This window comes from Perognathus longimembris, chromosome 17 (assembly GCF_023159225.1).
Source record: "Perognathus longimembris pacificus isolate PPM17 chromosome 17, ASM2315922v1, whole genome shotgun sequence".
NCBI lineage: Eukaryota > Metazoa > Chordata > Mammalia > Rodentia > Heteromyidae > Perognathus > Perognathus longimembris.
This window is the reverse complement of record NC_063177.1, coordinates 14698897-14726087: the sequence shown is the minus strand read 5'-3', so window position 1 is coordinate 14726087 and position 27191 is coordinate 14698897. Positions and strand designations below refer to the sequence as shown.

General features: G+C 49.3%; 1 protein-coding gene across 6 annotated transcripts in view; it reads left to right on the top strand.

The window, feature by feature from the left end:
* LOC125365104 (myosin phosphatase Rho interacting protein) overlaps positions 1–25302 on the top strand; it is a 128901-nt gene extending 103599 nt beyond the window's left edge. For 2 of the 6 annotated variants that reach the window (XM_048364930.1, XM_048364933.1), the window contains exons 16-24: positions 1666–5472; positions 9585–9732; positions 10566–10683; positions 11969–12128; positions 16229–16348; positions 17067–17153; positions 18344–18506; positions 20576–20661; positions 24543–25302. In XM_048364930.1, the coding sequence (XP_048220887.1) occupies positions 1666–5472; positions 9585–9732; positions 10566–10683; positions 11969–12128; positions 16229–16348; positions 17067–17153; positions 18344–18506; positions 20576–20661; positions 24543–24614 (4761 nt within the window). In that variant the 3' untranslated portion in view covers positions 24615–25302. Of the gene's footprint in view, positions 1–1665; positions 5473–9584; positions 9733–10565; positions 10684–11968; positions 12129–16228; positions 16349–17066; positions 17154–18343; positions 18507–20575; positions 20662–21117; positions 21184–24542 lie in introns of all 6 variants that reach the window. The other 4 variants (XM_048364932.1, XM_048364931.1, XM_048364935.1 and 1 more) reach the window with 4 other exon arrangements.
* Positions 25303–27191: the final 1889 nt, after the last annotated feature.

The window sequence follows — 27191 nt, the reverse complement described above, 5'->3', positions numbered from 1 at the left end:
ACTGACCTCTGGTGCTGTCATGCTGGCAGGGAATGCCAGCTGTTACACTGGGGAGCAATAGCATGGGATAGCGAATTGAAGTCAGAGCCAAGAGCCAAGTCTTGACTCTGCCATTTATCCCAAAAGCAAGGGCTCCTCTCTCAGCAGCAGCCTCCTGCCTCTGCATGCTGTAGATCTAGTGATTCCCAAGCCTGGGACTCTCAAAGACCCAGAGTGTCTGTAGTGAGTTGTCAACACTGTTGGCAGAAGACATCCTCAATCTTGGTCATCCCTGGCAGCAAGTGGATCAGGCCGGCTCAGATGCCCTCTGACTGGAGCCTACCTCTGCCTCCTCCCACTGTCTTATGCTGCACAAGCCCTTGGTCTCTCTCTTCTCATGTACTTGTACCTCCCTTGCAGCAAAGCTATTGCCTTGTCCAGTTCAGACTCTTAGCTCAGGAACTGGCCATGACAGATGGCCCCCTTCCTCCTTGTCCTTCAGTGAGAACCTTTGGGTCATTTTTACATGCCTTCATTTGCGGAGCTTCATTCTTGGTTGGGGCCCTATCCTACAGGAATTGGATGCAGATCCGGTGTGGTAAAGACACTGAGGATGGCTTTGCACATTGCTAACCTGGGAACCTGCCTATGTGTCTTTATGTGTCTGTTGATCAGCACTGAGCCACACTGTGCTTTCATACTCAGTCAAATAACCACTGACTGCCCTCTTCCCCAAGCCTTGGAAATGTTTGCAGTCAAAAGTTAGAAAGGACAGGGACTTGGGGCTGAGGGTTGACAAGTGTGACTGCTGGGGGGTGGGGGCGGGGGGCTGTGCTAACTGCTGGGAGGGGCCTGCATGCTTTGGCATCAAACTGAAATTTAACTGAGTGTCACATCTGTGGTTTCCCCATCAGCAGACCGAGGGGAACCTAGGCAGGCCAGATTCTAGGTGGGGCTCTTCTCATTCTTCTTCATGTTGTTTTTCTCCTATGTTATATTCTGTCTCTTCTGCATGTTTGGGAGTTTTATTTGTGTTTTGTTTTTTGCATGCTTCACTCTCTTATTTTGAACTCTACAAAGGTTTGTTTCATTACTTATCATATTTTACCCCATAGTTTGCGCTCCCCCTCGTTCTGTCTTCTTACAGGTAGAGATTAGTTCTTCCTGTTACCATGGAGGCCTGGCTACGCTCTCCAAAGGAAACCATTCCGGATGTCACCCCTTGACATTTTCTGAGCAGCTCCTTGCCTTCCTTCCCTCCCTTTCCTGGAAGGAAGTGACATCACTTATCTGCCCCTTGCACTTACTTAGATCTCCATTCTTGTTGTTTTGCAAAACAAACAGATGCAGATGCTGTGCTGCCTCGCTCCACTCCCTGGTCCGTCGTCTTCTATAGCCCTTCCGTCTCCGTTTCGCTTCTCAGTGTGTTCCATTACTCAGTTTTGTTTGGTTTATTTCTCCTAGAAACTTTTGTTAGAGCTGTTTTTTGATGTTATTGTCCATGTTTTCTGTTCACCTGGAAACAGCGAATGTGATGGATTTTTTTTTAATGGGAATAAAAATTGTACAAAGGATAAAAGCCAAACCCACCAAGAAGCTTTTCTGTGTTGATCCTGGCCAGAGGTGTGACACTCAGAACGGGGAGGCCCGAGTGTTACTAACCAGTATTTAATCGGTTTTTTTAAGACTGAAGTGGCCACCTCCCCATCGGGTGCCTGGCAGAGGCTCCATAGAGTCAACCAAGATCTCCAAAGTGAGCTGGAAGCCCAGTGCCAGCGGCAGGAGTTGATCACGCAGCAGATTCAGACCCTGAAACGTAGCTATGGGGAGGCCAAGGATGCGATCCGGCACCACGAGGCCGAGATCCGGAGCCTGCAAGCGAGGCTCAGCAATGCTTCTGCTGAGCTGGCCATCAAGGAGCAGGCACTAGCCAAACTCAAAGGCGAGCTGAAGATGGAGCAAGGCAGAGTCCGTGAGCAACTAGAGGAGCGGCAACACAGTGAGGCCGCCCTGAGTGGCCAGCTGAAGGCCAGTGAACAGAAACTCAAGAGTGCCGAGACCCTGCTGCTGGAGAAGACACAGGAGCTGCGGAACCTGGAGACACAGCAGGCCCTACAGCGGGATCGGCAGAAGGAGGTACAGAGGCTACAGGAGCGCATTGCCGATCTCAGCCAACAGCTGGGCGCCAGTGAGCAGGCCCAGCGGCTGATGGAGGAGAAGCTGCAGAGGAACTACACACTGCTGCTAGAAAGCTGTGAAGAGGAGAAGCAGGCCCTGCTGCAGAACCTGAAAGAGGTGGAAGACAAGGCCAGTGCCTATGAGGACCAGCTGCAGGGCCATGCACAGCAGGTGGAGGCCCTCCAGAAAGAGAAGCTGAGTGCCACGTGTGAGGGCAGTGAGCAAGTACACCAGTTAGAGGAGCAGCTGGAGGCCCGGGAAGCCAGCATCCGCCAGCTTGCCCAGCATGTGCAAGGCCTCCGTGATGAGCGAGACCTCATTAGGCAGAGGTTCCAAGAGCTTATGGAGCGTGTGGCCACGTCTGATGGGGACGTGGCCAAGCTCCAGGAGAAGCTGAGAGGCAGAGAGGCTGACTATCAGAGCCTGGAGCACTCACACCGCAGAGTCTCTGGCCAGCTGCAGAGCATGCGCACTCTGCTGAGAGAGAAGGAAGAGGAGCTGAAGCACATTAAGGAAGTGCATGAGAGAGTTCTGGAAAAGAAAGACCAGGATCTCAACGAGGCTTTGGTTAAAATGGTTGCCTTGGGGAGCAGCTTAGAGGAAACAGAAATCAAACTGCAGGCAAAGGAAGAGATTCTACGGAAATTTACAAGTGAGTCTCCCAAGGATGTGGAGCCTCAGAGCATTCCAGACGACACAGAGGAGGATGGTGTTCTGCTCTTGGACCAACAGCTCCCAGCTTCTGGGGCACCTCCAGGCTTTCCCCACATTAGGCTGGAGAACGAGGACCCCAGCACTGGTCTGGGAGAGGAGCCTGGTAGTGGCAGCCCTGACAGAGAAGAGCGTGCTGTGTCCTCCAAGTCTGTGGAAGTGCCTGATAGGGAAGGGCATCCACAGAGCGCAGCCAAGCCTGACCAAGGAGCATCTGGTGTTAAAAGGCAAAGAATTCGATTTTCCACCATCCAGTGCCAAAGATACATCCACCCTGAAGGATCTGAGAAGACCTGGACCAGCAGCACATCATCAGACACCAGCCAGGACCGGTCACCCTCGGAGGAAAGCATGTCCTCAGAGGCCACCCCCAGCACACTGCCCACAACAGGAGATTCCGAGACATACCTCTCCATAATCCACTCCCTGGAGACCAAGCTCTATGTCACAGAGGAGAAGCTCAAAGATGTGACTGTGAGACTAGAGAGCCAGCAGGGCCAGAGCCACGAGGCACTGCTTGCATTGCACCACCAGTGGGCTGGCACTGAGGCACAGCTCCGTGAGCAGCTCCGCACCAGCCTGCTGCAAGTGGGTGCACTGGCCTCTCAGCTGGAGCAGGAGAGGCAGGAAAGGGCCACAAGCATTGAGAACCGCGTTGGGGAGCTGGGAGACTTCCAAGCAAAGAACAGCCATGCCCTGACATGCTTAGAAAACTGCCGAGAACAGCTAAAGTCTCTGCCAAACGCCAGCCAGGAGGATGAACAGGACACACGTGCAGCCTCCCTGGCCAGTGTAGAGAATGCACTCCTGAGCGCCATTGAAACCCTGCGACCCTGGGCAGCCCTTGCAGAAAGTGGAGCTGACGCTGGGCAAGAGAAGGGGCATTCTGTGGTGGGTGAGGTGGCAGCCTTTACGCAACAGCCCGGCCAGCCAGTGCTGAGTGAGCAGGAGCACATGAAACTGCTCTCTGATCAGATAGCCCTGGAGGCTTCGCTCATTAACCAAATAGCAGACTCTTTAAAGAACACAACCTCTGATGTATCTCATGTTCTTCATGAGCTTGCTCAATCAGGAGAGTGGCCACTGGAAGAAGGTGCCATTGTCTCCTCTGGGGCTCCTGTAGAGGTCTGGGCCAAGAAGATGTTAGTGGATGGTGAGTTTTGGGGCCAGGTTGAGTCCCTTAGTAAGCACTTGGGGACACTGGGAGAAGAGGCAGTTGACACATCAGGAAGTGGGCAACAGCATGTCCCTCAAGGCCTGGCTGAAACCACATGGGTCCGAGCAGAGCTCAGCTTTGCCACACAGTTCATAAGGGAGTCATTCTACCGTAGGCTTCAGAGAGTCCAGGAGACTCTGCAGGGGACCCAGACAGCCCTACAGCAACACAAGTGTATGCTGAGGGAAATCCTGGGAGCTTACCAAACCCCAGGCTTTGAGAGAATGATGCAGCAGATTTCAGAAGCCCTTGAGCTTCCAGCATGCACTGAGGACAGTTGCCACATATCCTGGGATATGAGCCCATTAGAAGAAGTACGGAGGCCAGGCTCAGATGGCACTCAGGAACCCTTGCTCCACCAAAGCCCCGGAGCCCTTGTTGCTATTCAGGAAGAACTCGCCCAGCAGCTGAGGGAGAAGGCTAATGTCCTCAAAGAGATTGCTGCTACCTTGCCAGCTCTTCCACCCACAGAGTCGCTCAGAGGTTGTCAGAAGCTTCTGCAGATGTCCCAGAATCTCTCGTTCAATGCTTGTCTGGCAGGCCTCGGCCAGTATTCTTCATTACTGGTTCAAGATGCAATTATTCAAGCTCAAGTGTGCTATGCAGCCTGCAGAATTCGACTGGAGTATGAAAAGGAACTGCAGTTCTATAAGGCGTCCTGGAAGGCCAGGGGCCCTTCCAGCCAGGAGCAGGCACAAGCAATTGGGGCCCTGCGAGAGGAGTATGAAGAACTTCTCCGCAAGCAAAAGAGTGAGTACTTGGAGGTGATTACCCTCATTGAAAGGGAAAACACTGAGCTCAAGGCCAAGGTGAATCAACTGGACCATCAGCAAAGATGTCTGAAAGAAGCAGAAAGCAAACACAGTGAGAGCATGTTTGCCCTGCAGGGCAGGTATGAAGAGGAGATCAGGTGTGTGGTGGAGCAGCTGAATCGCACTGAGAACACACTGCAGGCTGAGCGCAGCCGTGTCCTGAGTCAGCTGGACGCCTCAGTCAGAGATAAGCAGGACATGGAGCGGCAGCATGTACAACAGATGCAGACACTGGAAGATAGGTTTCAGCTGAAGATCAAGGAGCTTCAGGCCATCCATGAGGAAGAGCTGAGAGCTCTGCAAGAGCACTATGCACGGAGCTTGCAAGAGACCCTAGGTCTCTGCCAACAGCAGCACCCCGAGGCTCTTTCAGTTTCCTCCCCCTGCTGGCAGCCTGAGCCTGGGGATGTCCAGGAGACTGACAGGGAACCTGACTCCATGACCGGACTGCGAGAGCGCATCCAGGAGCTGGAGGCCCAGATGGATGTCATGCGAGAGGAGTTGGGCCACAAGGAGCTAGAGGGCGATGCCGCTACACTGCGGGAGAAGTACCAGCGGGACTTTGAAAACCTCAAGGTCTTTAGCACCATTTAATTTGCAAAACCAATTCTTGATGATGCTGAGAGGGTGGCACAGGACATTCAGGACCCGCAGGGTGGATGTGGGAGGTGATTCTTGATCACCTGCTATGCAGATAGAGAATCAACATGACAATGACATCCTCCTATCCAACAGGAAAGAAGTTTCCCTGTGGGAGGGCAGAGTGGTCTTCCCTTGGCTTCTCCACGCCATAGAGCAGCCCTCCTTCTTACCCAATAGAACCCCATCTTCTTCAAGATTACCTCACACCCCTGGAGGGTAACCACCTTCCCCTGACCAAGGAGAACAGAATTAAGACTTCCTGACAAAGAATATTTGCTAGTCAGTGTTGAAGGTCCCTGAGAGGACCTGGCATGGACTGGGCAGTGTTTGAGAAGGGCTTTGACTGAAATATAGCTTCCAAGTGCTCTTCTCGTCTTCAAGAGCTTCACTCTCTGCCCCCTAGACCTTGGCTGCAGAGGAGGCATCCCAGGCCACTCAGGGTTAGGCCAGTGCAGGGGTCCTGGTTCTCTTTGTGACCTCACACCATATCATATATGTGGCTACCCAGGCACAATCCTAGAGGGTCTCACCATCTCTTGATAGCTCATTTCCTCCCCCTTCTGGAAGGTACACATGGTGCCTGGGGAAGGCCATACTGATCCCTGCTTGTCAGGGCTGCTGCCCGTGATTGTTTTCCAACACCCCACCCAGTCCTCTAGTGCTGAAGACAAAGGGCATGCTCATTCTGAACTCTTTCTCAGGTAGCTAATACATTGTTTGTTGTCCTTTTCCTGACTCTAAACCTTTTAAAACCCATAATGCGGGCTAGGAATATGACCTGGTGGCAAGAGTGCTAGCCTGGTATACATGAAGCCCTGGGTTCGATTCCCCAGCACCATATTTACAGAAAACGGTCAGAAGTGGCACTTTGGCTCAAGTGGCAGAGTGCTAACCTTGAGCAAAAAGAAGCCAGGGACAGTGCTCAGGCCCTAAGGCCAAGGACAGTTCTCAGGCCCTAAGTCCAAGGCCAAGGACTGGCAAAAAAATAAACAACAAACATCATGCATTGTGAGGAAGCTTCATTGACTATTTTCCCCAAATGTACATTTGTTGTGGTCAGTTCACTGACTACCATAACGTAAAGCCAGTGTGCCTTTAAAAGTAAATGGCACAAGGTCAATACAGGAGGCTCATACCTGTAATCCTAGCTACTCTATTGAGGAGATCAAGAGGATTGTGGTTCAAGCCCAGCCCTGCGTTCATGAGACCTCATCTCAGTTGAAAAGGCTGGGTACAGTGGTGGGAACCTCTCATCTTAGCTACATGCGAGACTGAGATCCAGAGGATCTTTGTTCCAGGCAAGCCTAAGGCAAAAAAAAGTTCACAAGTAGTCAGGTATCTGTGGCTCACACCTGTGATCCTAGCTACTCAGGAGGCTGAGATCTGAGGACTAAGATTTGAAGCCAGTCTGAGCAGGGAAACTCATGAAATTCTTACCTCAGAATTTTGTTTTTCCACAAAATCCCATATCAACAAAAAAGGCCGGACTTAGTGGCACCAACCATCATCTTTCTACTAGGTAGAAAGTGAAAATAGGACCTCAAGCTGGTCCATTGGAAAAGGAAGACCATATATCAGAAACAACCAGAGTAAAAAGAGCTTTAAAAAAAAGTGTGGGCTGGGAATGTGACTGACTTAGTGGTACAGTGCTTGCCTAACATGCATGAAGCCCTGGGTTTGATTCCTCAGCACCACATATATAGGAAAGGCCAAAAGTGGCACTGTAGCTCAAGTGGTAGAGTGCTAGCCTTGAGCAAAAAGGAGCCAGGGACAACACAGGCCCTGAGTTCAAGCCCCAGGACTGGCAAAAAAAAAAAAAAAAAAAAAAAAGAGTGTGTGTGCTTCAAGCAGTAGCCCATCTGCCTAGCTTGTTAACATAAGGCCCTGAGGCACTTTTTTTTTTTTTTTTTTAAGTAAGTGGCATAGACCTTGGCCTTGACCCCAAACCTGTAATCCTAACTACTGTGGAAGCTGAGATCTAAGGATCGCAGTTCAAAACCAGCCCAGGCAGGAAAGTCCATGAGACTCTTATCCAATTAACCACCAGAAATCCAGAAGTGGTGCTGTGGCTCGACATAGTAGAGTGCTAGCTTTGAGCTGAAGAGCTCAGAGACAGCACCCAGGCTGAGTTCAAGCCCCATGACCGTGGGAGTGGGAGAGGGGCAGGGACATACCAACAGATTGAGCATTCTATTTCTAGGAATCCAAAATCAGATGTGGCAAATTCCAAGATATAGGTGAAGTATAAATGAACTTCGTGTTTGGACTTAGTCCATCCCCATAATTTCATGTATGTGCAGATCGGCATTCTGAAATCTTTAAATAAAAAAAAAGTCCTGAGGTTGGAAAACCCTTGTAGTCCCAGCATTTTGGATAAAAGGTGCTCCACCTGTAGATAAGGTGTGAACCAAGTGTGTGGGAGGGAGAACAGGGAGGAAGGCAGTGGCCTGGAGGCCTGGCTCTTGAGCTTCTCTTCAGGCCTAGCTATGGAGTGAGGGCAGCAAGCAGAGAAGCAGATCAGGAGACGTGCACCTTCCAGGGTCAAGCCCCTGGGGGGAAGGGACATCCTTCCTGATCATAGTTGACAGTAGTAAAGGCCTGTGCCTGTGCAGCTCATGCTTTGTAGTGACGTTCTGGCTGTAACCAAGGATTTGAAAAGACTGTTCAGTGACAGTGTGGCTCAGAGGAAGATACCAAAGCATTGTAGCTGAGTACCTAGTGTTCTTTCTTGAATCTACAAGATAGATTGGGCAGGAAGCACAGGGCCAGAGCTGCAAATGAAGAGGCCTCTCCTACTTGGTTTGGAATGCATGTTCTTCCAGCTTTTTTTTTTTTTTTTGGCTAGTCCAGGACTCAGGGCCTGAGCACTGTCCCTGGCTTCTTTTTGCTCAAGGCTAACACTACCACTTGAGCCACAGTGCCACTTTGAGATTTTTGTTTAATGTGGTGCTGAGGAATGGAACTCAGGGCTTCAGGCATGGAAGGCAAGCACTCTACTGCTTAGCCATATTCCTAGCCATCTTCCAGCTTTTAAAATGAATGAATTTGACCCAGAGCAGATCTTGAAGGCTGATGGAGAATGCCCTTGTGCTCAAAGTTTCTGCCCATACCAGGCATGTGGCCCTATGTGGCTTAGTGTTGCAAGGAGCTCTGGCAGATAAGGCCTGGACTTCCGGTGGCTGTGTGAGTTGGCATGAGCTCCTCTTGGGACTCCCTTATGCCCTGTCAGGTGAGGTGGGAGCATGGTTCCTCTGTCCTGTCTTGGTAAAGGTGGTGAAGGCCCTCACTGACTTGGTCCCTCTGTTCCCCTTTAATAGAGGAAGTAATAAGGGACAGCTTATTGGAGGAAGATCCTAGATTCTATTCTGACTCCCTGTGTCTGAGGGGGACAAATAACCAACTTTGGTCACTAGCTGGCCTGGTCTCCAACTGCTGTATACCTCTAACCCACAGAATGGGTAGAACCTCCCACCAGGTTTCCCTTCATCCCCATATGGCCTGACTTCCTCCAGCTAAATAAGTCATCCCCATTTGTGACAGAACCAAGTGAATGTGTCACTCTAAGCCAGACATGGTGAGTGTATATGCTTGTCTTCTTTCCAGTCAGCCCCCCTAGTGGTGACACAAACCCATAATTGGCTAGATTAAATTTCACCACCCTGTCTTCCCACTAGGGGATACCAGCCTTCCTCATGAAGAAATGAGGTTAAGGTCTGGGAAGTGATGACACAAGCAGTAGAGCACCTGCCTAGAAAGTGTGAGGCCCTGAGTTCAAATCCCAGTACTCTCCCTCCAAAAGAAATGGGCTTCAAACAGTGGCAGAAAATAGATGGAGAGTCTGTAGGTACACACAGCTCTTCAAAGTACCAGTGGCTAGGAATGCTGGCCATGTCCCAAAACTTCTCCATGTTTTGGGAACCTGCTCCTTGCTCATCCTCATTGTGGTGACATGCAGTGAATGCCAGTTGTCACTGCGCCTGAATAGGGAAGTGTGCTGGCACAGGATGCCCACTTGAGAGAAACACAAGTTCTCTTGCCTTCTGCAGGCCACATGTGAGCGAGGCTTTGCTGCCATGGAGGAGACTCATCAAAAGAAGATTGAAGACCTGCAGAGACAGCACCAGCGGGAGCTGGAGAAGTTGCGGGAGGAGAAGGACCGCCTCCTGGCTGAGGAGACAGCAGCTACCATCTCAGGTAGGTAGGAGGGGCCCTCAATTCAGAGATGCCTGCATCCACTGCCTTGTAGCCATGTTGGAAGTTTAATTTGGACAGCAGAGACAAGGAGCCTTTCCAGAGCAGTTGAGAGCCAGCTGCCTCTGGCACTGCAGGACCAGCTCCACCTCCTCAGTCCCTCTGACATACATTTGTGTGAGAGAGACATCCTGGCCTGAGCATGTGGATGTTGTCCCTACTCCCTGTTTTGTCACAGCCCTGACTGGTGTGTTCTATCATTAGCTGTTGCTGTGTAGAGACATCATGGGGGTGATACGTTATTGTAATGTCAAGAAAGAAATATGCGGCTGGGAATATGGCCTAGTGGCAAAAGTGCTTGCCTCGTATACATGAGGCCTTGGGTTCAATTCCCCAGTACCACAAATACAGAAAATGGCCAGAAGTGGCGCTGTGGCTCAAGTGGCAGAGTGCTAGCCTTGAACAAAAAGAAGCCAGGGACAGTGCTCAGGCCCTGAGTCCAAGCCCCAGGACTGGCAAAAAAAAAAAAAAAAGAAAGAAAAAAGAAAAAGAAAAGAAATATGCCACTTGCTTATCTTAATTGGTTTGGGGTTTTCTAACACCAGAAATAATACACCTGTAGCCCCCTGGGGGGAATTAATTTGGAAATTCTCCCAGTCTGTCTTTCCTGGAGAATGTGAGAGACCAAGCTTATCTTGATGGTTTCAGAGGCAGTGGTGGGGATATATTACACTGGTCTGTCTTCTTTAGTCACTTGGGAGAAATAACATAGTAGGAAGGGCTACCACCGTGTGCAGCCCCAGCCCTGGACACTGAGGGCCTTGTCCTTCCTGCAGCCATTGAAGCAATGAAGAATGCTCATCGGGAGGAGATGGAGCGAGAGTTGGAGAAGAGCCAGCGGTCTCAAATCAGCAGCATCAACTCAGACATTGAAGCCCTTAGGCGACAGTACCTGTGAGTTGCCCTTCCCTTTAAGTACCTGGGGACAACTAGGAGTGGCTGAGAGTCACAACCTTGCCTTTCTTGAAGTGTGAGTCTCAGGGCTGGTCCCAGGGAGGCTATGAGGCCATGGTGCAGAGTCAGCCCACACCACCCACCCTCTCCAGAGGCAGACATAGCCCACTGGGGCTTCCTATATTAAAGCAAAGAGTAATCACTAAATCCAAAGAAAGAGGTACAGAAAATTACATTTTTTTAATTTAATGAACTTTATTCTCATAGGAGGGAGGAGAAGAGGGAGAAAAGCCACCTAATCTACTCCTCTCAATAACACTCGACTAATTCCCAGGTCTTAAGCAAACCATGGGCATTTAAGGCAGTCTTGCTATTTCCTTTTAGCTCTGTCTGCTTCCCCTTCACAGAAGGGAGTTATGAGATTCTAAAATTCTAGCTTGTCCAAGGCTGATTACCAAGATCAACTAGTTCTGCATTAGTGCTCCTTTCTCACAAGGTGCTGAGGGCTTGGCCAGGGCTTGGTACCCAAGGCTCCATGGCTCTAAAAACACCATGTATGCCAGGTACTGGTGGCTCACGCCTGTAATCCTAGCTACTTGAGAGGCTAAGATATGAGGATCTCAGTTCAGAGCCAGCCCAGGCAGAAAAGTTCATGAGACTCTTACCTCTAGTTAGCTACCAGAAAACCACAAGTGGAGCTGTGGCTCAAAGTGGTAGCATACTAACCATGAGCAAAAGAGCTCAAGGACAGTACCAGGACCTGAGTTCAAGCTCCATGATAGGGAAAAAAAAACACCTAAACATGTATGCAGAGCCTCTCTAAGAAAAAGGGACACACATTGGGAACAGTCACTGCATTCAGGCCCAGGTCACAGCAGTTTATATAGTGTGCATGTTCACCTGGTTGGGCTGCTGATGGGTATACCAGAGCTGGGGCTTCTTATCCAGAAGCCCTCATCTTCTGCTCATACATGGAAAATTTGGCCTTCCAGATCTGGGTGGCTAAGAATAGCATCGTAAGGGTTGTTTTCCTTGTGTGGCTCCTGGGCTTTCAGAGGATGCAGAAGTCAGAATTCTAAAGATAGTCCTTGAGTGAGAAGAGTCCCATACCTGACTTCTCAGAAATAGATGTCTGTATTGCCATGGTAGCTAGATTTTGTTCAGAGTGGTATCACCAAAGAGCTGCCATCTGTGGGACTCCCATCAATGGGGCGGAGCAGGCTAGACATGGAGTCAGTTGTGCAAAGCACCTCTGGCACAGGGCTGAACGTTGCTGTCCCTGCAGGGAGGAGCTGCAGTCAGTGCAACGGGAGCTGGAGGTCCTCTCGGAGCAGTACTCACAGAAGTGCCTGGAGAACGCACACCTGGCCCAAGCGCTGGAGGCTGAGCGGCAGGCCCTGCGGCAGTGCCAGCGGGAGAACCAGGAGCTTAATGCCCACAACCAGGTAAGCACAGGCTGGATAAGGTTTCACTCTTAAGGTTATCCTGATGTGCTCTATGATAGTGGAATGGCCATCCAGCCCTACAGCTTGCTTGTCCCAGATACCTAGTATGTGGCTTTCTGGTGGTTCTCCATCTGTTGCCAGAAGCTCTTTGCAGCTCATGTAAGGCTGCTCTGCCACAGAACCAGGTGCTAAGAGTCTTAAGCCACTCCCTAATTTAGCCCTTCCAAGACCATAAATTTGGTGGCTTTTCTTGAGCCTCCAGTTCATTGCTGAGCATAGTCTGGGGCTCATACCCAGAGACAGGATATTCCAGCTTCACATTTATAAGTTATCAGATCATTCTCATAGCATTTGCTGTTTCTCTCATCCAAATACTACTAACCAAGCCCGACCCTCCTTAGCTTCTAAGATCAGACAAGATTGGGTACATTCAGGACAGTATGGGTGTAGAGTAGGGAAAGGGAAAGGGTTGGAGGCAGTAACATTGGGTCCTCTGTAAAGTTTTCCTATGGCACCAGGTTAGACCCCTGTACCAGCACCATCCTGCTTTCCTCCCTGGCCCCAAGCCTATTGTCATGCTACATAGGATCATGCAGAAGGTTGCCACAAAGCACCTAATCACTGCAGTGGCTTGAAGATTCCCCCTTGTCAGCCAAAAAGAAGATTCAGGAAGTGGGAAGTAAAGAAAGCAGGATGGCCAAATCCTGTAGGAACTTATATATAACAAACCATGACACAAGCAAACACTGTTAGTCATAGCAGGAAGGTGTGAAAGTTTATGCTGTAAAGATGCTGTCAGCTCTTTTTTGCTGGTTCTTCATCCACAGATTTGACTAGAAAATATTTAGGGGAAACAAATTGTATCTGCAGTGTATAAACTTCCTTGTTGCTCTTCCCTAAACAATGCAGAACTGCACATATGGGATCTCCATGATACCAAGTACCATGTGTGATCTAGAGCCAATTTAAACAATATGGGAGGGTCTGATCATACAAAATGAACGCCAAGAAATAAGACATTTTTTTGCTGTTTTTGTTTTGTTTTGTTTTTGCCCTATTTGTTCATTTATATGTCTTTGGGAGGCATTTACTTTTTTTTTTTTTTTTTCCAGTTGTGGGGCTTGGACTCAGAGCCTGAGCACTGTCCCTGGCTTCTTTTTTTGCTCAAGGCTAGCACTCTGCCACTTGAGCCACAGTGTCACTTCTGGCTGTTTTCTGTATATGTGGTACTGGGGAATTGAAACCAGGGCTTCATGTATGGGAGGCAAGCACTCTTGCTACTAGGCCATAGACCCAGCCCCATTTATATGTCTTTGGGAGTGTAAGAGGAGGCACAGAAACGGAGAGACAATGGGTAAACAAATGCAGCAGTGGTACTCACTAGACACTATGTTTAAAGTAAATTATATAGGGGCTGGGAATATGGCCTAGTGGCAAGAGTGCTTGCCTGGTATACATGAAGCCCTGGGTTCAATTCCTCAGCACCACATATATAGAAGATGGCCAGAAGTGGCGCTGTGGCTCAAGTGGCAGAGTGCTAGCCTTGAGCAAAAAGAAGCCAGGGACAGTACTCAGGCCCTGAGTCCAAGGCCCAGGACTGGCAAAAAAAAAAAAAAAAGTTTTTGGCTTCGCAGACCTGGTCTCTGCTGTCTCCCCCTCCCCCCACCTTAACAGTCATATATCGAGGAGATCATGCCCTTTTGTTTTCTGTGTTCTAGGCTTATCTTGCTCAACATTATTTGTTCAAGTTCTGACCATTTCCCTACATATACCAACATTTTATCATTTCTAATCGCTATGTAGTATTCCATTGTGTATAGGTACCACATGTTTTGGATCCATTCATCTGTAGAGGGGCATCTGGGTTGTTTCCATATTTTGGCTATTGTGAATTGTGCAACGATAAACATGGATGTGCAGATGTCTTTTTGATATCCTGAGACCTGTTGTTCAGGATAGTTGTCTAGGAGTATACGGCTGAATCATAGGGTAGGTCTATGTTGAGTTTTTTGAGGAACCTCCATACTGTTCTCCAAAGTGGTTGTGCTAATTTGCACTCCCACCAACAGTGAAGGGTTCCTCTTTCCCTGCATCCCCTCCAGCATTTGTTGTTGCCTGAGTTCAGAGTATAGGCCATTCTAACTGGAGTGAGATAGTATCTCAGGGTTGTTTTTGTTTGCATTTCCTTTACTGCCAGGGATGTTGAATATTTCCTTATATATTTCTTTGCCATTTTTATCTCTTCTCCTGTGAAGTCTCTCTTTAGCTCCTTTGCCCATTTAATAATTGGTTTACTGGGCTTGGAGGGGGTTAGTTTTTTGAGTTCTCTGTAGATGATGGATATTAGGCCTTTGTCTGTTGCTGTGCTGGTGAAGATCCTTTCCCATGTGGTTGGCTGTCTTTCTAGTTTGGTGGCTATGTCTTTAGCTGTGCAGAAACTTTTTATTTTGTAGTAGTCTCATTTGTCGAAACTCTCCCCTATCTGTTGTGCCTCTGGGACTATATTCAGGAAGTTCCTTCCTGTGCCTGTCCTAGCATCTCTCCTACTCTGTCCTTCAGTAGTTTCAAAGATTCAGGTCTGATGTTGAGGTCCTTGAGCCATTTTGAGTTGATCTTAGTGCATGGTGAAAGGCTAGGGTCTACTTTGAGAATCACATCGTCATCTCAGTCGATGCCCAAAAAGCCTTTGACAAAATACAACATCCATACATGTTAAAAGCCCTGGAGAGGGGCTGGGGATATAGCCTAGTGGCAAGAGTGCCTGCCTCGGATACACGAGGCCCTAGGTTCGATTCCCCAGCACCACATATACAGAAAACGGCCAGAAGCGGCGCTGTGGCTCAAGTGGCAGAGTGCTAGCCTTGAGCGGGAAGAAGCCAGGGACAGTGCTCAGGCCCTGAGTCCAAGGCCCAGGACTGGCAAAAAAAAAAAAAAAAAAAAAGCCCTGGAGAGAACAGGAATAGATGGAACATTCTTTAAAACAACAGACCAGCTGCTAATATCATATTAAATAGGGAGAAACTAAAACCATTCCCCCTAAACTCAGGAACAAGACAAGGATGCCCACTCTCCCCACTTCTTTTCAACATAGTGCTGGACTCCCTAGCCATAGCAATAAGGCAAGAGGAGGGCATCAAAGGGATCCACACTGGCAAAGAAGAAATCAAGCTATCCCTATTCGCAGGTGACACGATCTTATACCTGAAGGACCCAAAAAACTCAGTCCCCAAACTCCTACACCTAATAAACCATTTTGGCAAAGTAGCAGGATACAAAATCAACCCACAAAAGTCAGCAGCTTTTCTGTACACCAGCAATGTACAAGCAGAAAAGGAAATTATGGAAATAATACCATTTACAATAGCTAAAAAAAGAATAAATTACCTAGGGATCAACCTAACTAAAGATGTGAATGACCTATTTAATGAGAACTATAAAAATCTAAAAAGGGAAATCAAAGAGGACACAAGGAGATGGAAAGACCTCCCATGCTCATGGGTAGGCAGAATCAATATAGTGAAAATGTCCATATTGCCCAAATTGTTATACAAATTCAATGCAATCCCCATCAAGATCCCAGCTACATTCTTCACTGAAATAGAGAAAGCAACCCATAAATTCATATGGAACAGCAAAAGACATAGAATAGCCAAAGCAATTCTAGGCAAAAAAAGCAGTGCAGGAGGTATTACAGTACCAGATTTCAAGCTCTATTATAGAGCCATCATAACAAAAACAGCCTGGTATTGGTATAAAAACAGACCTGAAGACCAATGGAATAGAATAGAAGATCCAGAAATAAAGCCGCATCCTTACAGTCAGCTGATATTCGACAAAGGAGCTAAAGACATAAAATGGAATAAACATAACCTCTTCAACTACTGGTGCTGGGAAAACAGGTGATAGCTTTTACGAGGCTATATCACAGTTTGACAGCCTTAAATGCTGTACCTCACACACAGTAACATTAAATAGATCTGGCTTTGCCATTCTCTGTCCCCGCCTTGTGTCTCTGCATACTGTTGGTAAGAAATGACCTTCCCAAATGCACAGGTAGTTCTGTGGAGGGGTCACTGTTCTATTGTTTTGCTGTCCCTCAGGAGCTGAATAACCGCCTGGCTGCGGAGATCACACGGTTGCGAACACTGCTGACTGGGGATGGTAGTGGGGAGGCAGCTGGATCACCCCTCACACAGGGCAAGGACGCCTACGAGTTAGAGGTAATGATCCAGGCCTCACACTACATTCTGGGTGACAAAGTGAGATCCTATCTCAAAATGTGTCTTAGTGGTAGAGTACTTATCTAGCATGCATGAAGCCCTGGGTTTGATTCCTCATATACACAGAAAAAGCCAGAAGAGGTGCTATGGTTTAAGTGGTAGAGCACTAGCCTTGAGCACAGAGAGGTTTAGGGACAATGCCCAGGCCCTGAGTTCAAGCCCCAGGACAAGGGGGATGATATGGGGGAAAGAGGGAGAGAGAGAGAGAGAGAGAGAGAGAGAGAGAGAGAGAGAGAGAAATTCTGAGGCATCCTTAGGCTGTCATGTAGTTTTCTCCCATTAGGTTAAAGTATTTCCCATTAGATTAAAATTTCACCACATAAATGCCTCATGCTAATGAAGATTATACTAACAGATTAGAGAAAAGCAGCTAGGTGAATATGGAAGATATTCCCACCAGAACAAGCATGTCCCATGTCTTGTGGCTTTCATCCCAGGAGATCAGTAGGGCAGTTGCACTTAGGTCCCAAGAGTGAAGCATACAATTGTTGGGACTGGGGAGGGTGGTAGTCATTTCCTTCTTCCTAGTTCTCCACATAAAGGAAGAGACACTTTACACAATCTGAAAATTCTATTTCCTGTTGGGTACTGGCTCCATGGTGCATAGAGTAGCTGCCATCCATTTTGTTGAAAGTCAGTCTCTACTTTCTCATTATAGGTCTTGTTGCGGGTCAAGGAATCAGAAATACAATACCTGAAGCAGGAGATTAGCTCTCTCAAGGATGAACTCCAAACTGCACTTCGGGTAATAACCTCACTACCAGAGTCAGGCAAGGAAGCTGTGGGACCAGGTTTGACACTGCCAGTCTGGAGTAGGTTTCACTTTTTAAGGGGTCAGTGTTCCAAAGTCAAGCTCTAGAAGTGAGCAGTCTACCTGGCATGGCCTTGTGTTGGGGATTCAGCTTGGCCTTGAAGGGAGAAGGGCGATGAGAGTGCTCCCTAGACGCCGCCCTTCCCCCCAGCCCTGGGGCAGTGTGGAAGGTAGCCACTCCCACCTTCCGGCTTCAACCTGAAGAGAAGCAAAGCAGCCCCCGCCTCCTCTCAGCTTGGCCACATGTGTAATGGCGGAGACCCCAGAGACCCGGTCCTTGGGGGGCTGTGGTCTCCACCCATAGAGGAAGTTCCATGACATCGCCGTGATGGACAGTCCATTAGCCAATTGTTAATAGCCCCTCTCTCCTTCGTGCACCTCTGGGGGTATAACTGTTAGCCCCTCCCTTGAATAAACCAGAACATCCTTTGAGAGTTCTCCAGGACACCCACGCGCCCACGTCTTCCTTGGCGGGTATGGGGGTGTCTCACGACCACGCGCCAACTGAGGCTACCCATGGCCTCCGCTCCCGCAGTTAATTCCCTACTGGCCAGGGGGATATGAGAGAGCGGCAGAGGACCACACACAGAAGAGGCAGAGAAGCCCAGGACCCCCACGTGGCTGGGGGTAGAGCGAAGCCCGGCAGCCTTGTGGTTATCATTTCATGTTTCTGGGTACTTGAGCAGGAGCCATGATAATCACCAGAGGAATGTTCTAGAGGGTGAAGGAAGGCCTTGTCTGCCATCCAGAATTAGGCCTGACTTTAGCTCTTCTAGGGAGTTCCTGGACTCAAAAGGGGGCAGGCAATAGAATTTTTGACACAGAGTTTTCCTGGCTGAGCCCACTAGATGTTCTGGGCAGTCAGGGCCATACCCAGCAAGCAGAGCTATGTCCTTCTACACTCACTTTCCTGTTTGCAGAGCCCATTTGTTTTCCTTTGTACTTCGTTTCCGCATTTGGAGACGGTTCATGTGCTCTGGTACTGCACAGAGGATTAGTGGGTTCCCCAGCCATTCCCAGGTCTCCACAGGAGAGTATCAGCCCCAAGATGAGTAGGCCAGGGATAGATAGTGCCTTTTTCCCCTAGCCATTGCTGTTATTTGCTTCTGTACCTCATTTCCTAGGACAAGAAATATGCGAGTGACAAGTATAAAGACATTTATACAGAGCTCAGCATTGCCAAGGCCAAAGCTGACTGTGATATCAGCAGGCTGAAGGAGCAGCTAAAAGCAGCCACAGAAGCGCTGGGAGAGAAATCCCCTGAGAGCACCACCGTGTCGGGATATGGTGAGTGCTTTGAGTTACTGCTTCTGGGGCTCCCTGGGCTTTAGTTACAACGGAAAATCCTGATGCTTTTCATAGATCTCATCTCCTTGTGAAGCAGGAATGCAAGAGAGGGCCTTGCATTAATGAGCTGTGAGGTCCCACTCTTTCTCCAGCATCTCAGAGCAAATGCTCTGAGAAGCTGCTTCACCAGCACATTTTCATAGTAAAAGTCGCTTTGTCTGTTTTCTGGAACTCCACAACTGGGTGGAAGCTCTTGCTGGTTGTTTAACTACAGGTTTTCCCATCTGGAAAAGCCCTGCATGAGGTAGTGGAGAACGCACCCACCTTCTCCAGTAGACAGCAGGTTTGACTCTACATTGGCTAAAAACATAAAGATGCCACATGGGACAGACCAAAGAGAGGGTACAAAGCCACACCTTGTCAAATACTTCCAGAAGTCCAATTCTTTATGACCTTGAGAGTGATTTTTCCCCCCAGGTCCTGGGCCTTGAACTCAGGGTCTAGGCACTTACCCTGGGGGCCTCTTTGTGCTCAAGGCTAGTGCTCAACCACTTGAGCCACAGCACCACTTCCAGCTTTCTCTGAGTAGTTCACTGGAGATAAGAGTCTCACAGACTTTCCTGCCTGGGCTGGCTTCAAACTGAAATCCTCAGATCTTAGCTTCCTGAGTAGCTAGGATTACTGGCATGAACCACATGTGTCCAGCTTGTATTTTTTTAGATAGCCACAAACAGGAAAATCTATTTAAGCTCCCCAATATAGTATCCAAGGAAGTCAATCAACATTTCTCTAGCCTAGGAGCAGTAGCCATGGCAGCACTGGTACATCCTGCAAGAAGAGCCCTTGGCATGGCCTTCTGGAAGGCTTTCAGGATATTCAACAATATGGGGGCCTAACGAGGTGCTAACAGCAATGGCCTAGGAGAGAGGGAAACCTAAAGTGAGAGACTGTATGTGGCTTTGATCTGTTTCCATACCTCCAGAAAGTGCAAAACACAGAATGTGAACAGCCCTGAGCATAGAAACAGTAGCCCACCATAAGTATGTGTCAGGATTGCGTGAAATGCACATGGCCCAACCACATACATGGTAGAAGAGAAAGTAGGTAAAAAGGGTCAGGAACATGTTTTGTGTTGATGTGGAAAGCGATCCATAAACGTATTAAGTAAAAAATGAAAAAAGCCTACCTGTGATGACTCAATTGTGTGTCTGTTTTAATCCAGCCTTGCTGGGCACCAATCTCTCACATCTGTAATTTTAGCTACTCAGGAGGCTGAGATCTGAGGATTGGGGTTCAAAGCCAGCTTAGAACCAGGCACCAGTGGCTCATGCCTTTAATCCTAGCCTAGCTACCCAGGAGGCTGAAATTTTAGGATCACAGTTTGAAGCCACCCCAGGCAGAAAAGGCCACGAGACTTTATCTCCAAGTAAACACCAGAAAGCCAGAAGTGGCACTGTGACTCAAGTGGTAGAGTGCTAGCCTTGAGCACAAATAGGCTCAGGGACAGTGCCCAGGCCCTGAGTTCAAGCCCCAGGACCTGCCCCCAAAAAATCAATCCAGCCTGGGCAGGAGAGTCTGTGAGACTCTTATCTCCAATTAACTACCAGGAAACTGGAAGTGGCGCTGTGGCTCAAATTGATAAGAGTGCTAACTTTGAGCAAAAAGGGCTCCGGGACATCACCCAGACCCTGAGTTCAAGCCCCAAGACCAATAGAAAGAAAAAAAAAAAAAAAGCCTTGATCTGACCTTGTCATCAAGGGCAAGTAATACACAAATAAATGAGTAATGGTGCAAGTTCTGCCCCGCAGATAGGGCAGGTCCAGTGCAAGAGCCAGTCCCTGTCTTCATTGACACTGCCCAGGCAAGAACAACCATACACTCCTCCCAGTGTTCTGGTGCTTTCCTATGTTCCCAGAAAAGCTGACTTTGTGTTGTAGTTATTGCTTGACTTCCCCTAGACTGTTCAACTAAATGGCTAAGTATGCTACAGTGGTGAGCTCAGAACTTTTAAATCTGGTTTCAGAGGGGTTTTCAGAAAACAGAGGTAATGGATCTGTTTGTTCCTTCAGACATAATGAAATCTAAAAGCAACCCTGACTTCCTCAAGAAAGACAGATCCTGTGTCACCCGGCAACTCAGAAACATCAGGTCCAAGGTAAGAAAGGTCCCCTTCCTGGGGACTTGAAGATGGTGGGGAGAGGAGACACAAGGCCAACCCCAAGCCCTCTATGGGCCACAGGTCAAGGCACCAGCCCAGCCCCACCTCATGGGCTGGTTCTGGAGGCTTCAAGCTTTGCATCTTTTGTGTGCTACCTCCTTGGCCACACCTAGGACAAAAGCACAGGAGAATCAGCCTTTTGCCTTCTAGGCTAGCCTTTATTCCAGCCCCTTCTCAAAGCAGCTCCACTGTCTGTATTATTCCCTGTGTGCCCTTGTCTTTGAGAGACCAAACTGTCTACCCTCCCTCCCCAGCTATGCAATGGTCAGTTCCCAAGCTACTCCCAAAGTCAGGCTTGTGTCTCCGGGGTGACGGGTGGAAGGGATGTTGCCAGCATGCTGCATTAGGATTGATTGTGTGTGTGTGTCTTATTTTTGCTTTTTCCTCTGACAGTCCGTAATTGAGCAGGTCTCATGGGATAACTGACTCGCGCCCGCTTCCAGGTCCCCAGTCGTGTAGGTAAACCACTTCCTACCACCGCCCACGGCCTGCACGGGGCGGCTCTGCATGCACTGCTCACACCTCAACAGCACACGCCTGCATAATCGTTACTTTATTTTAATTCATTTTTCTCAGCAAGCACATATAAAATCCATGAGATGTCCCAGTAGCTTTCCTAGAGAGCTGACTGGCACTCTAACCCCTTCACAGAGCTGAACAGAGCTGGCTCCCCAGCTTGGTGGGCAGGCACGAGCCAGCATGCATGCTGGGTGATCTGTGCACAGCCCTGAGCTCACACACCTTCTCTGGAAACAAGCCGTTCGCCCTGTGTCAATATAGGCAGTGGCAGACACCTACTGTTGTGGGCAAGCAAAGATTGCCCAGGAACTCCTGACACAAGGGAGCTGGTCTCCCTCCCCCCCCCGCCCCCAGCGTTTGTGTTCTCTCTCTTTCTCTCTCTCGTCATTCAAGAAACTGAGCAATACTCCATGTGCAGCTGGAGAAATGGCTGAGTAAGGGCCTGGTGACCACATGCAGTGGGGATGAATGTCAACTGCCACCTTGTGTGTGTGTGCGCGCATTTGTCCGTCCTGGGGCTTAATCTCAGGGCTCAGGCACTGTCCCTGAGCTTTTGTGACTCTGTCACTTGAATCACAGCATCAATTCCAGATTTTTAATAGAGATGAGCTCATGGGTTTTCCTGCCTAAGCTGGCCTTGAACTGTGATCCTCAGATCCTAGCCTCCTGAGGACTACAGGTGTGAACTGCCAGCCTCCAATAAGGAATCACTTAAAGACATGACAGGCTTGGTTCTTGGGCCTTCTGGGAGATGCCAAGGTGGGGGACAGATGGTACCTCACATGTTTGAGGAAGAGCAGATGGAGGGTGCTATATGTGGCTGCCACTCAGTGGCTCTGACAAGGAGGCACAGCTCAGGGATGACATAGTGGTGCCCCGTTGGCAGTATCCAGGTGCCAGCTCCTACACACAAGCTCACCACCTCTCCAGCTTCCTGGCTGCCAGCAAGAGGCATCAGCTTTAAGCTCAGATGAAAGGTGTTGGCTTTAGGAAGAGTACATAACACCCAGGGGCATTAGCCTAGTTGTGTATTTGCCAATCTCAAGTCACTTGTACCCAAATGTGTGACTGAAAACTTAAATATGGGATTAAACATGACTTTTAAAAAAAGTGAAAGAACTTAAAAAAAAAGTTAAAGACCTTTTCTAGGCTTAAGGCTGAATTCAGCCATTGCCTTTGAGCCCTTTCTTGGGAGTTTATAGAGTTCACTGAATGACTTGGGCCTTCGAATAAGGCCTAGAAACAGTTGGGAAGGGTACAGGGACACTGGAGGAAGCAGTGCTCTGGGTTTCCAGGTATGCATATGACCCCTAGCAGGGACATGCAGACAAGCAGAGGGTTCAGCAGCAAGGGTCTGGCTGGTGAAGGTACTAGGTACAGGGAGCAAAGGCCTGAGAAGGGCTGCTGGGATGGGTCTCCATTTTACAGAGAAGATTATGGAAGGGTAGAAGGGAGACCTAGAGACGGTATCCCATGGTGCTTTCTCAGTTTTGCAGGAAGGCTGGGTTATTTGGTGTGCAAGGCAGGCCTGGGCCCAGCAGAAAGGGCTGTGCTGAGGACACCAGGTGCTCTGTGGGTCTGTCAGTGCTCCTCTGAATCCATTTGGAGCCTCCCTGTAGTCTCACAAAGAGAGAAGCAAGTTGGCCACAACTAGCCTCCACTGATACTTTTTGACAGGTCTTCTGCTGTGCCCTGACTGGCATTTTCCAAGAGTGTTATCCTGCCCCACTCAGTGCTGTAAGTCAAAGCAAGCGAGTTGCTTACCAGCAGCACAGCCTTTTCTGAGACCCACAGCAGAAATAGGTAGCTTAATTCTGCAGTGGGCTTGTGGGGGCCTGGGTGGCAGAAGCCTAGGTCCCCAAAGGGAGCTAACTGTACCCTAAGCCTACAAAAGCAGTATCCCAGGAGGGAAACGAGATGAGCCTTGCCAGAATGCAAGGGGTAGCAAGATTTGGCCTGCTTTCTACCCTCAGAAGTATAACGAGCACAACCAGTTGAGCTTACTCTGCCTGTGAGTCATCCAAAGCCTACTGCAGCCTGGCCCTGTCACCTAGCTTCTGTTGCCATGGGCAGAGAGCAGTCCCACAAGCTTGTCAGCATGTATCTCAGGAGCAGCTGCTGACTGAAATCCTGACAGAAGGCCCTATAACATTGAGCACTTCAAGCAGTACAGGGCACCCCAGCCATTCTCCAGCCAGCCTGCTCTAGCAGGTCCTTAGTGCCAGGCTGCCTGTCCTGGGGTGACCAGATGTTCTGCTCTGCATTGAGCCAGCTCAATGTAGCCAATATGGGACACCTTGAGACAGGAGTGGTTATGTACCTGCGCATATGCAGTAGTACCCCAGAACGGAAAACACTCAGAGTCCCCCTCTTCCCTCAGCCCAGGAGGAACCTAAGCCTTGACCTTGGGAAGAGCTATGAGCTGCCTTAGTGCTAAGGAGCCAGCTTTGTGTGGAGGTCCAGCAGGTAGTTTCACACACTGCTCAGAATTCTGGCTAAACCTAGTCTGAGTGGGAAATAGCATTGTTTTTTCTATTTACTGGTAAAACCTGTGCCTCGCGAGGCTGAGCCTCATGCAAACCACAAATACAAGAGTTGGCACTGTGAGAAGCCAGGCCCGACTGGAACCTGACCATTTCGTTTTCTAAGATGTGCTAATGCATTTCTCACGCAGATAAAAATTTGTGAGGGTAAATTGGGAAGTAACCTCTCTGGTTAGCAGTCTATCCTTTGGGGACATACTAGCATTCCACCTGTACAGACCGATGTTTCTCCATTCCAGAAAGTGTCAGTAGATCACAATGACACATTCCTAAGCCTGCAACATCTACTGGCCCCACCTCTCAGTTCCTGTCAGGTAAAGCTCCAAGTGGGTGCAGGATGGCAGCACCAGGGAGCAGGACACTCATCCTGACACACCTTCAGGAATGTCAAGGTGGTTGGTGAGCAGAGGTGTGGAGGTGTACACATCCACACTCAGGAAGGCATGGAGGCAGCACAGGGTCTTTCCCAGCTGGGCCAGTCTGCTTGCTGCTCAAGATTCCAAAGTCCAAAACTGAGCTACTGAGACACACAGCCTTATTTCTCTTGAGTTTTCCATTTTTCATCCAAGTGTGATTCTGCAGGAAAAAACACATTCCACCTGTAACATTTCACAGGGTTCTGTGCCCAGCATGTCCACTAATCAATCTCAGGAGCCTGCCCTCCGCCTCCCTGTCTGCGCCTGCACACCCAAACCACTTGGGCCCCCACATGGGCATATTTAACACTTCTCTCTTTTCCTGCCCTATCTCCACCAGAGTCTGAAGGAAGGCCTGACGGTGCAGGAGCGTTTGAAGCTCTTTGAATCCAGGGACTTGAAGAAAGACTAGCTGCATCCTGGTCCACTCAACACGCACTCTTCCCGGCTGGCAGCGGCACAACTCGAGCGTGGCTTCTTGTCTGCACCTTTGTTTTTTATTGTACTGTCAACGTTAGCTGTTGGGTATGGATGCATGAGAGACTGGTGTATGGGTTGTCTGCACCATTCCCTGCTGTGTTGATTCCAACTTCTCGTCTTTATCAGCTTTTTCCCATGGTATTCCAAAATTAGTCAAGCTCAAGCAGTGGGGTGAGGGGGCCACCCAGCCCAGCGCTGAGCAGCCCCCTTCCGCTGTCCCACGGCACTCACTGTCAGTATTAAGGCACAGCAGCCTGTTGATAAGCTAGCCCTGCCTCTGAGCTCAAGTGCAAGAAACTGCCCGTGGCTCTGCTCTGCTGCACGAGGCCGAGCACCCCCAGATGGACACAACCCTGCTGGTCACAGCAGAGCCACCTGGCTGTCCTGGTCTGGCCCACAGTGGCTCACCAGCCTGGTTGCTAGAGGAGGAGGAGGCCTGGGGTTGGGGTACAGCCTACAGGTATTGCCTTTTTGGCCTGGGAGGAGGATAGCATTTTGTATTTGTTTCACTAATGCAGCTTAGAACCACGCCCCAGATAATCCTGGCAAACCTTTCACAACCTGGAAAATGTTGAAAGCAACCATTCCTATTTTTGTTTTTTATTAAATCTTGCACAAAACCCCCTGGCCCTCTCATTCCTTCCTCCGCCCATGCCTCCCCTGCTCTGCACTCACTCTGTCTTCCACTGCTGGGATTGGTGGCCTGCAGCCTGGGGCTTTAGTTGCCAGAAGTGAGGGTTTCATTCAAGAGTCTCCAGAGGGGAGAAGGTTGCTGGGTTTAGTCTTCTTGAAGACTCATGCTTTTGAAAAGGCCCAAAAGGAGGCTCCACTCAAAGTCAAGCAAGTCCAGTGAGTGGTCAGAACCCAGTGAGAACAGCCAACAGACTGTGCTCAGGACTCCAATTGATCATGGTTCTGGAAAGTTCCATTGTGGTATCAGCCTGTATGCGGGTAAAGCCTGAAGTGAGCCAATGCTAAAAGTTTTTTTAATAGTCTGAATAGGACCTATTTCCTGCCCAGAACATTCTGCAGCACTTTTTGAAAATCTCTTTTGTTTAGGGAGTTTCTGTTCTATAGTCCTGCTAAGATGTAAACACAAAGCCCCAGCTGCCTGGTCCACTGACTCCAGGCCTGGCGCTCTCCTATGCTAATGCAAGGGTTGGATTGTCTCTGGGGATGTGGATGCTTAGAGAAAAAGTACAGAAACTGGGGCTGGGGATATGGCCTAGTGGCAAGAGTGCTTGCCTCGTATACATGAAGCCCTGGGTTCAATTCCCCAGCACCACATATACAGAAAATGGCCAGAAGTGGCGCTGTGGCTCAAGTGGCAGAGTGCTAGCCTTGAGCAAAAAGAAGCCAGGGACAGTGCTCAGGCCCTGAGTCCAAGCCCCAGGACTGGCAAAAAAAAAAAAAAAAGTACAGAAACTTCTGGCCAGTTTCTAAATGAACTGATCAGCTGACTAGCCCCAGTGAGTGGAGCGGGAAGACCAAGGCCAGGCAGTTAGAAGGCTATGGCCCACCCTATGTGGTCTCCTCGACAAGATGCACACTCCTTTGCCACTGTTCTTGTTCCCAACAGCAAAAGCAAATTAAATGTGTTTAAAAAAATCTATCAGGGCTATGGGCTATGTGGGCTGTGGATATGGCCTAGTGGTAAGGTGCTCACCTTGTATACATGAAGCCCTGGCTTCAACTCCTCAGCACCACATATATAGAAAAAGCCAGAAGTGGTGTTATGGCTCAAGTGGTAGAGTGCTAGCCTTGAGCACAAAGAAGCCAGGGACAGTGCTCAGGCCCTGAGTTCAGTCCCCAGGACTGGCAAGAAAAAAAAAAAAAAAAACACAACAAAAGTCTATCAGACTGCCAGTGCTTTGAGAAATGCCAGCATTGCCAGCATGGGAATGTATAGTGGCTAGGACAGTGTTGGACGCGCTGTGTATCAGTCTGAGGACTACTGCCCTCTCCACTGAAGCATGGTTTGTGGTTCCTTGATTACTGTTGTCCTCCTGCATTGCTTTCCATGAAAGCAGGTCTGCCACAGGTAGAAAGAACCCTTGTTCTCATCATCACTTCTCTTAGGAAAGGAACTTGGAGTATGCAGCCTGTGAGGGTTGGAGCCAGGAGGTAGGCAAGTGGGCATCTGCCACTACCCATCCTACTAGTCAAAGTCCTATATTCACCCCAAGAGAGATAAGCTGCTTAAAAGGCTGGTTCAGGGAAACAGGCTGGTATATCCATATTTTGGCTCCTCTCTGGCAAAGGGCTGGCTGCCTGGGCAGCGGTGAATGTTGACACACAGGGATGGCTCCTGCCTGGGTCAGGATGAGTCTGTTTTCTGCTGGTCAGTCCTGTCCTCCAGCTGGAGTAACCAGACAGGAAAGACAAGATGGTCCAGATGCATTCCAGAGGGAGGAGGAAGGAACTGAGCATGTGAAGGCGGTCTGTGCAGTGGCGGGAAGATCCCTCTCAGGGCTGCCTGGGTGGCAGGGGCTGTAGAGATGACTGGGAG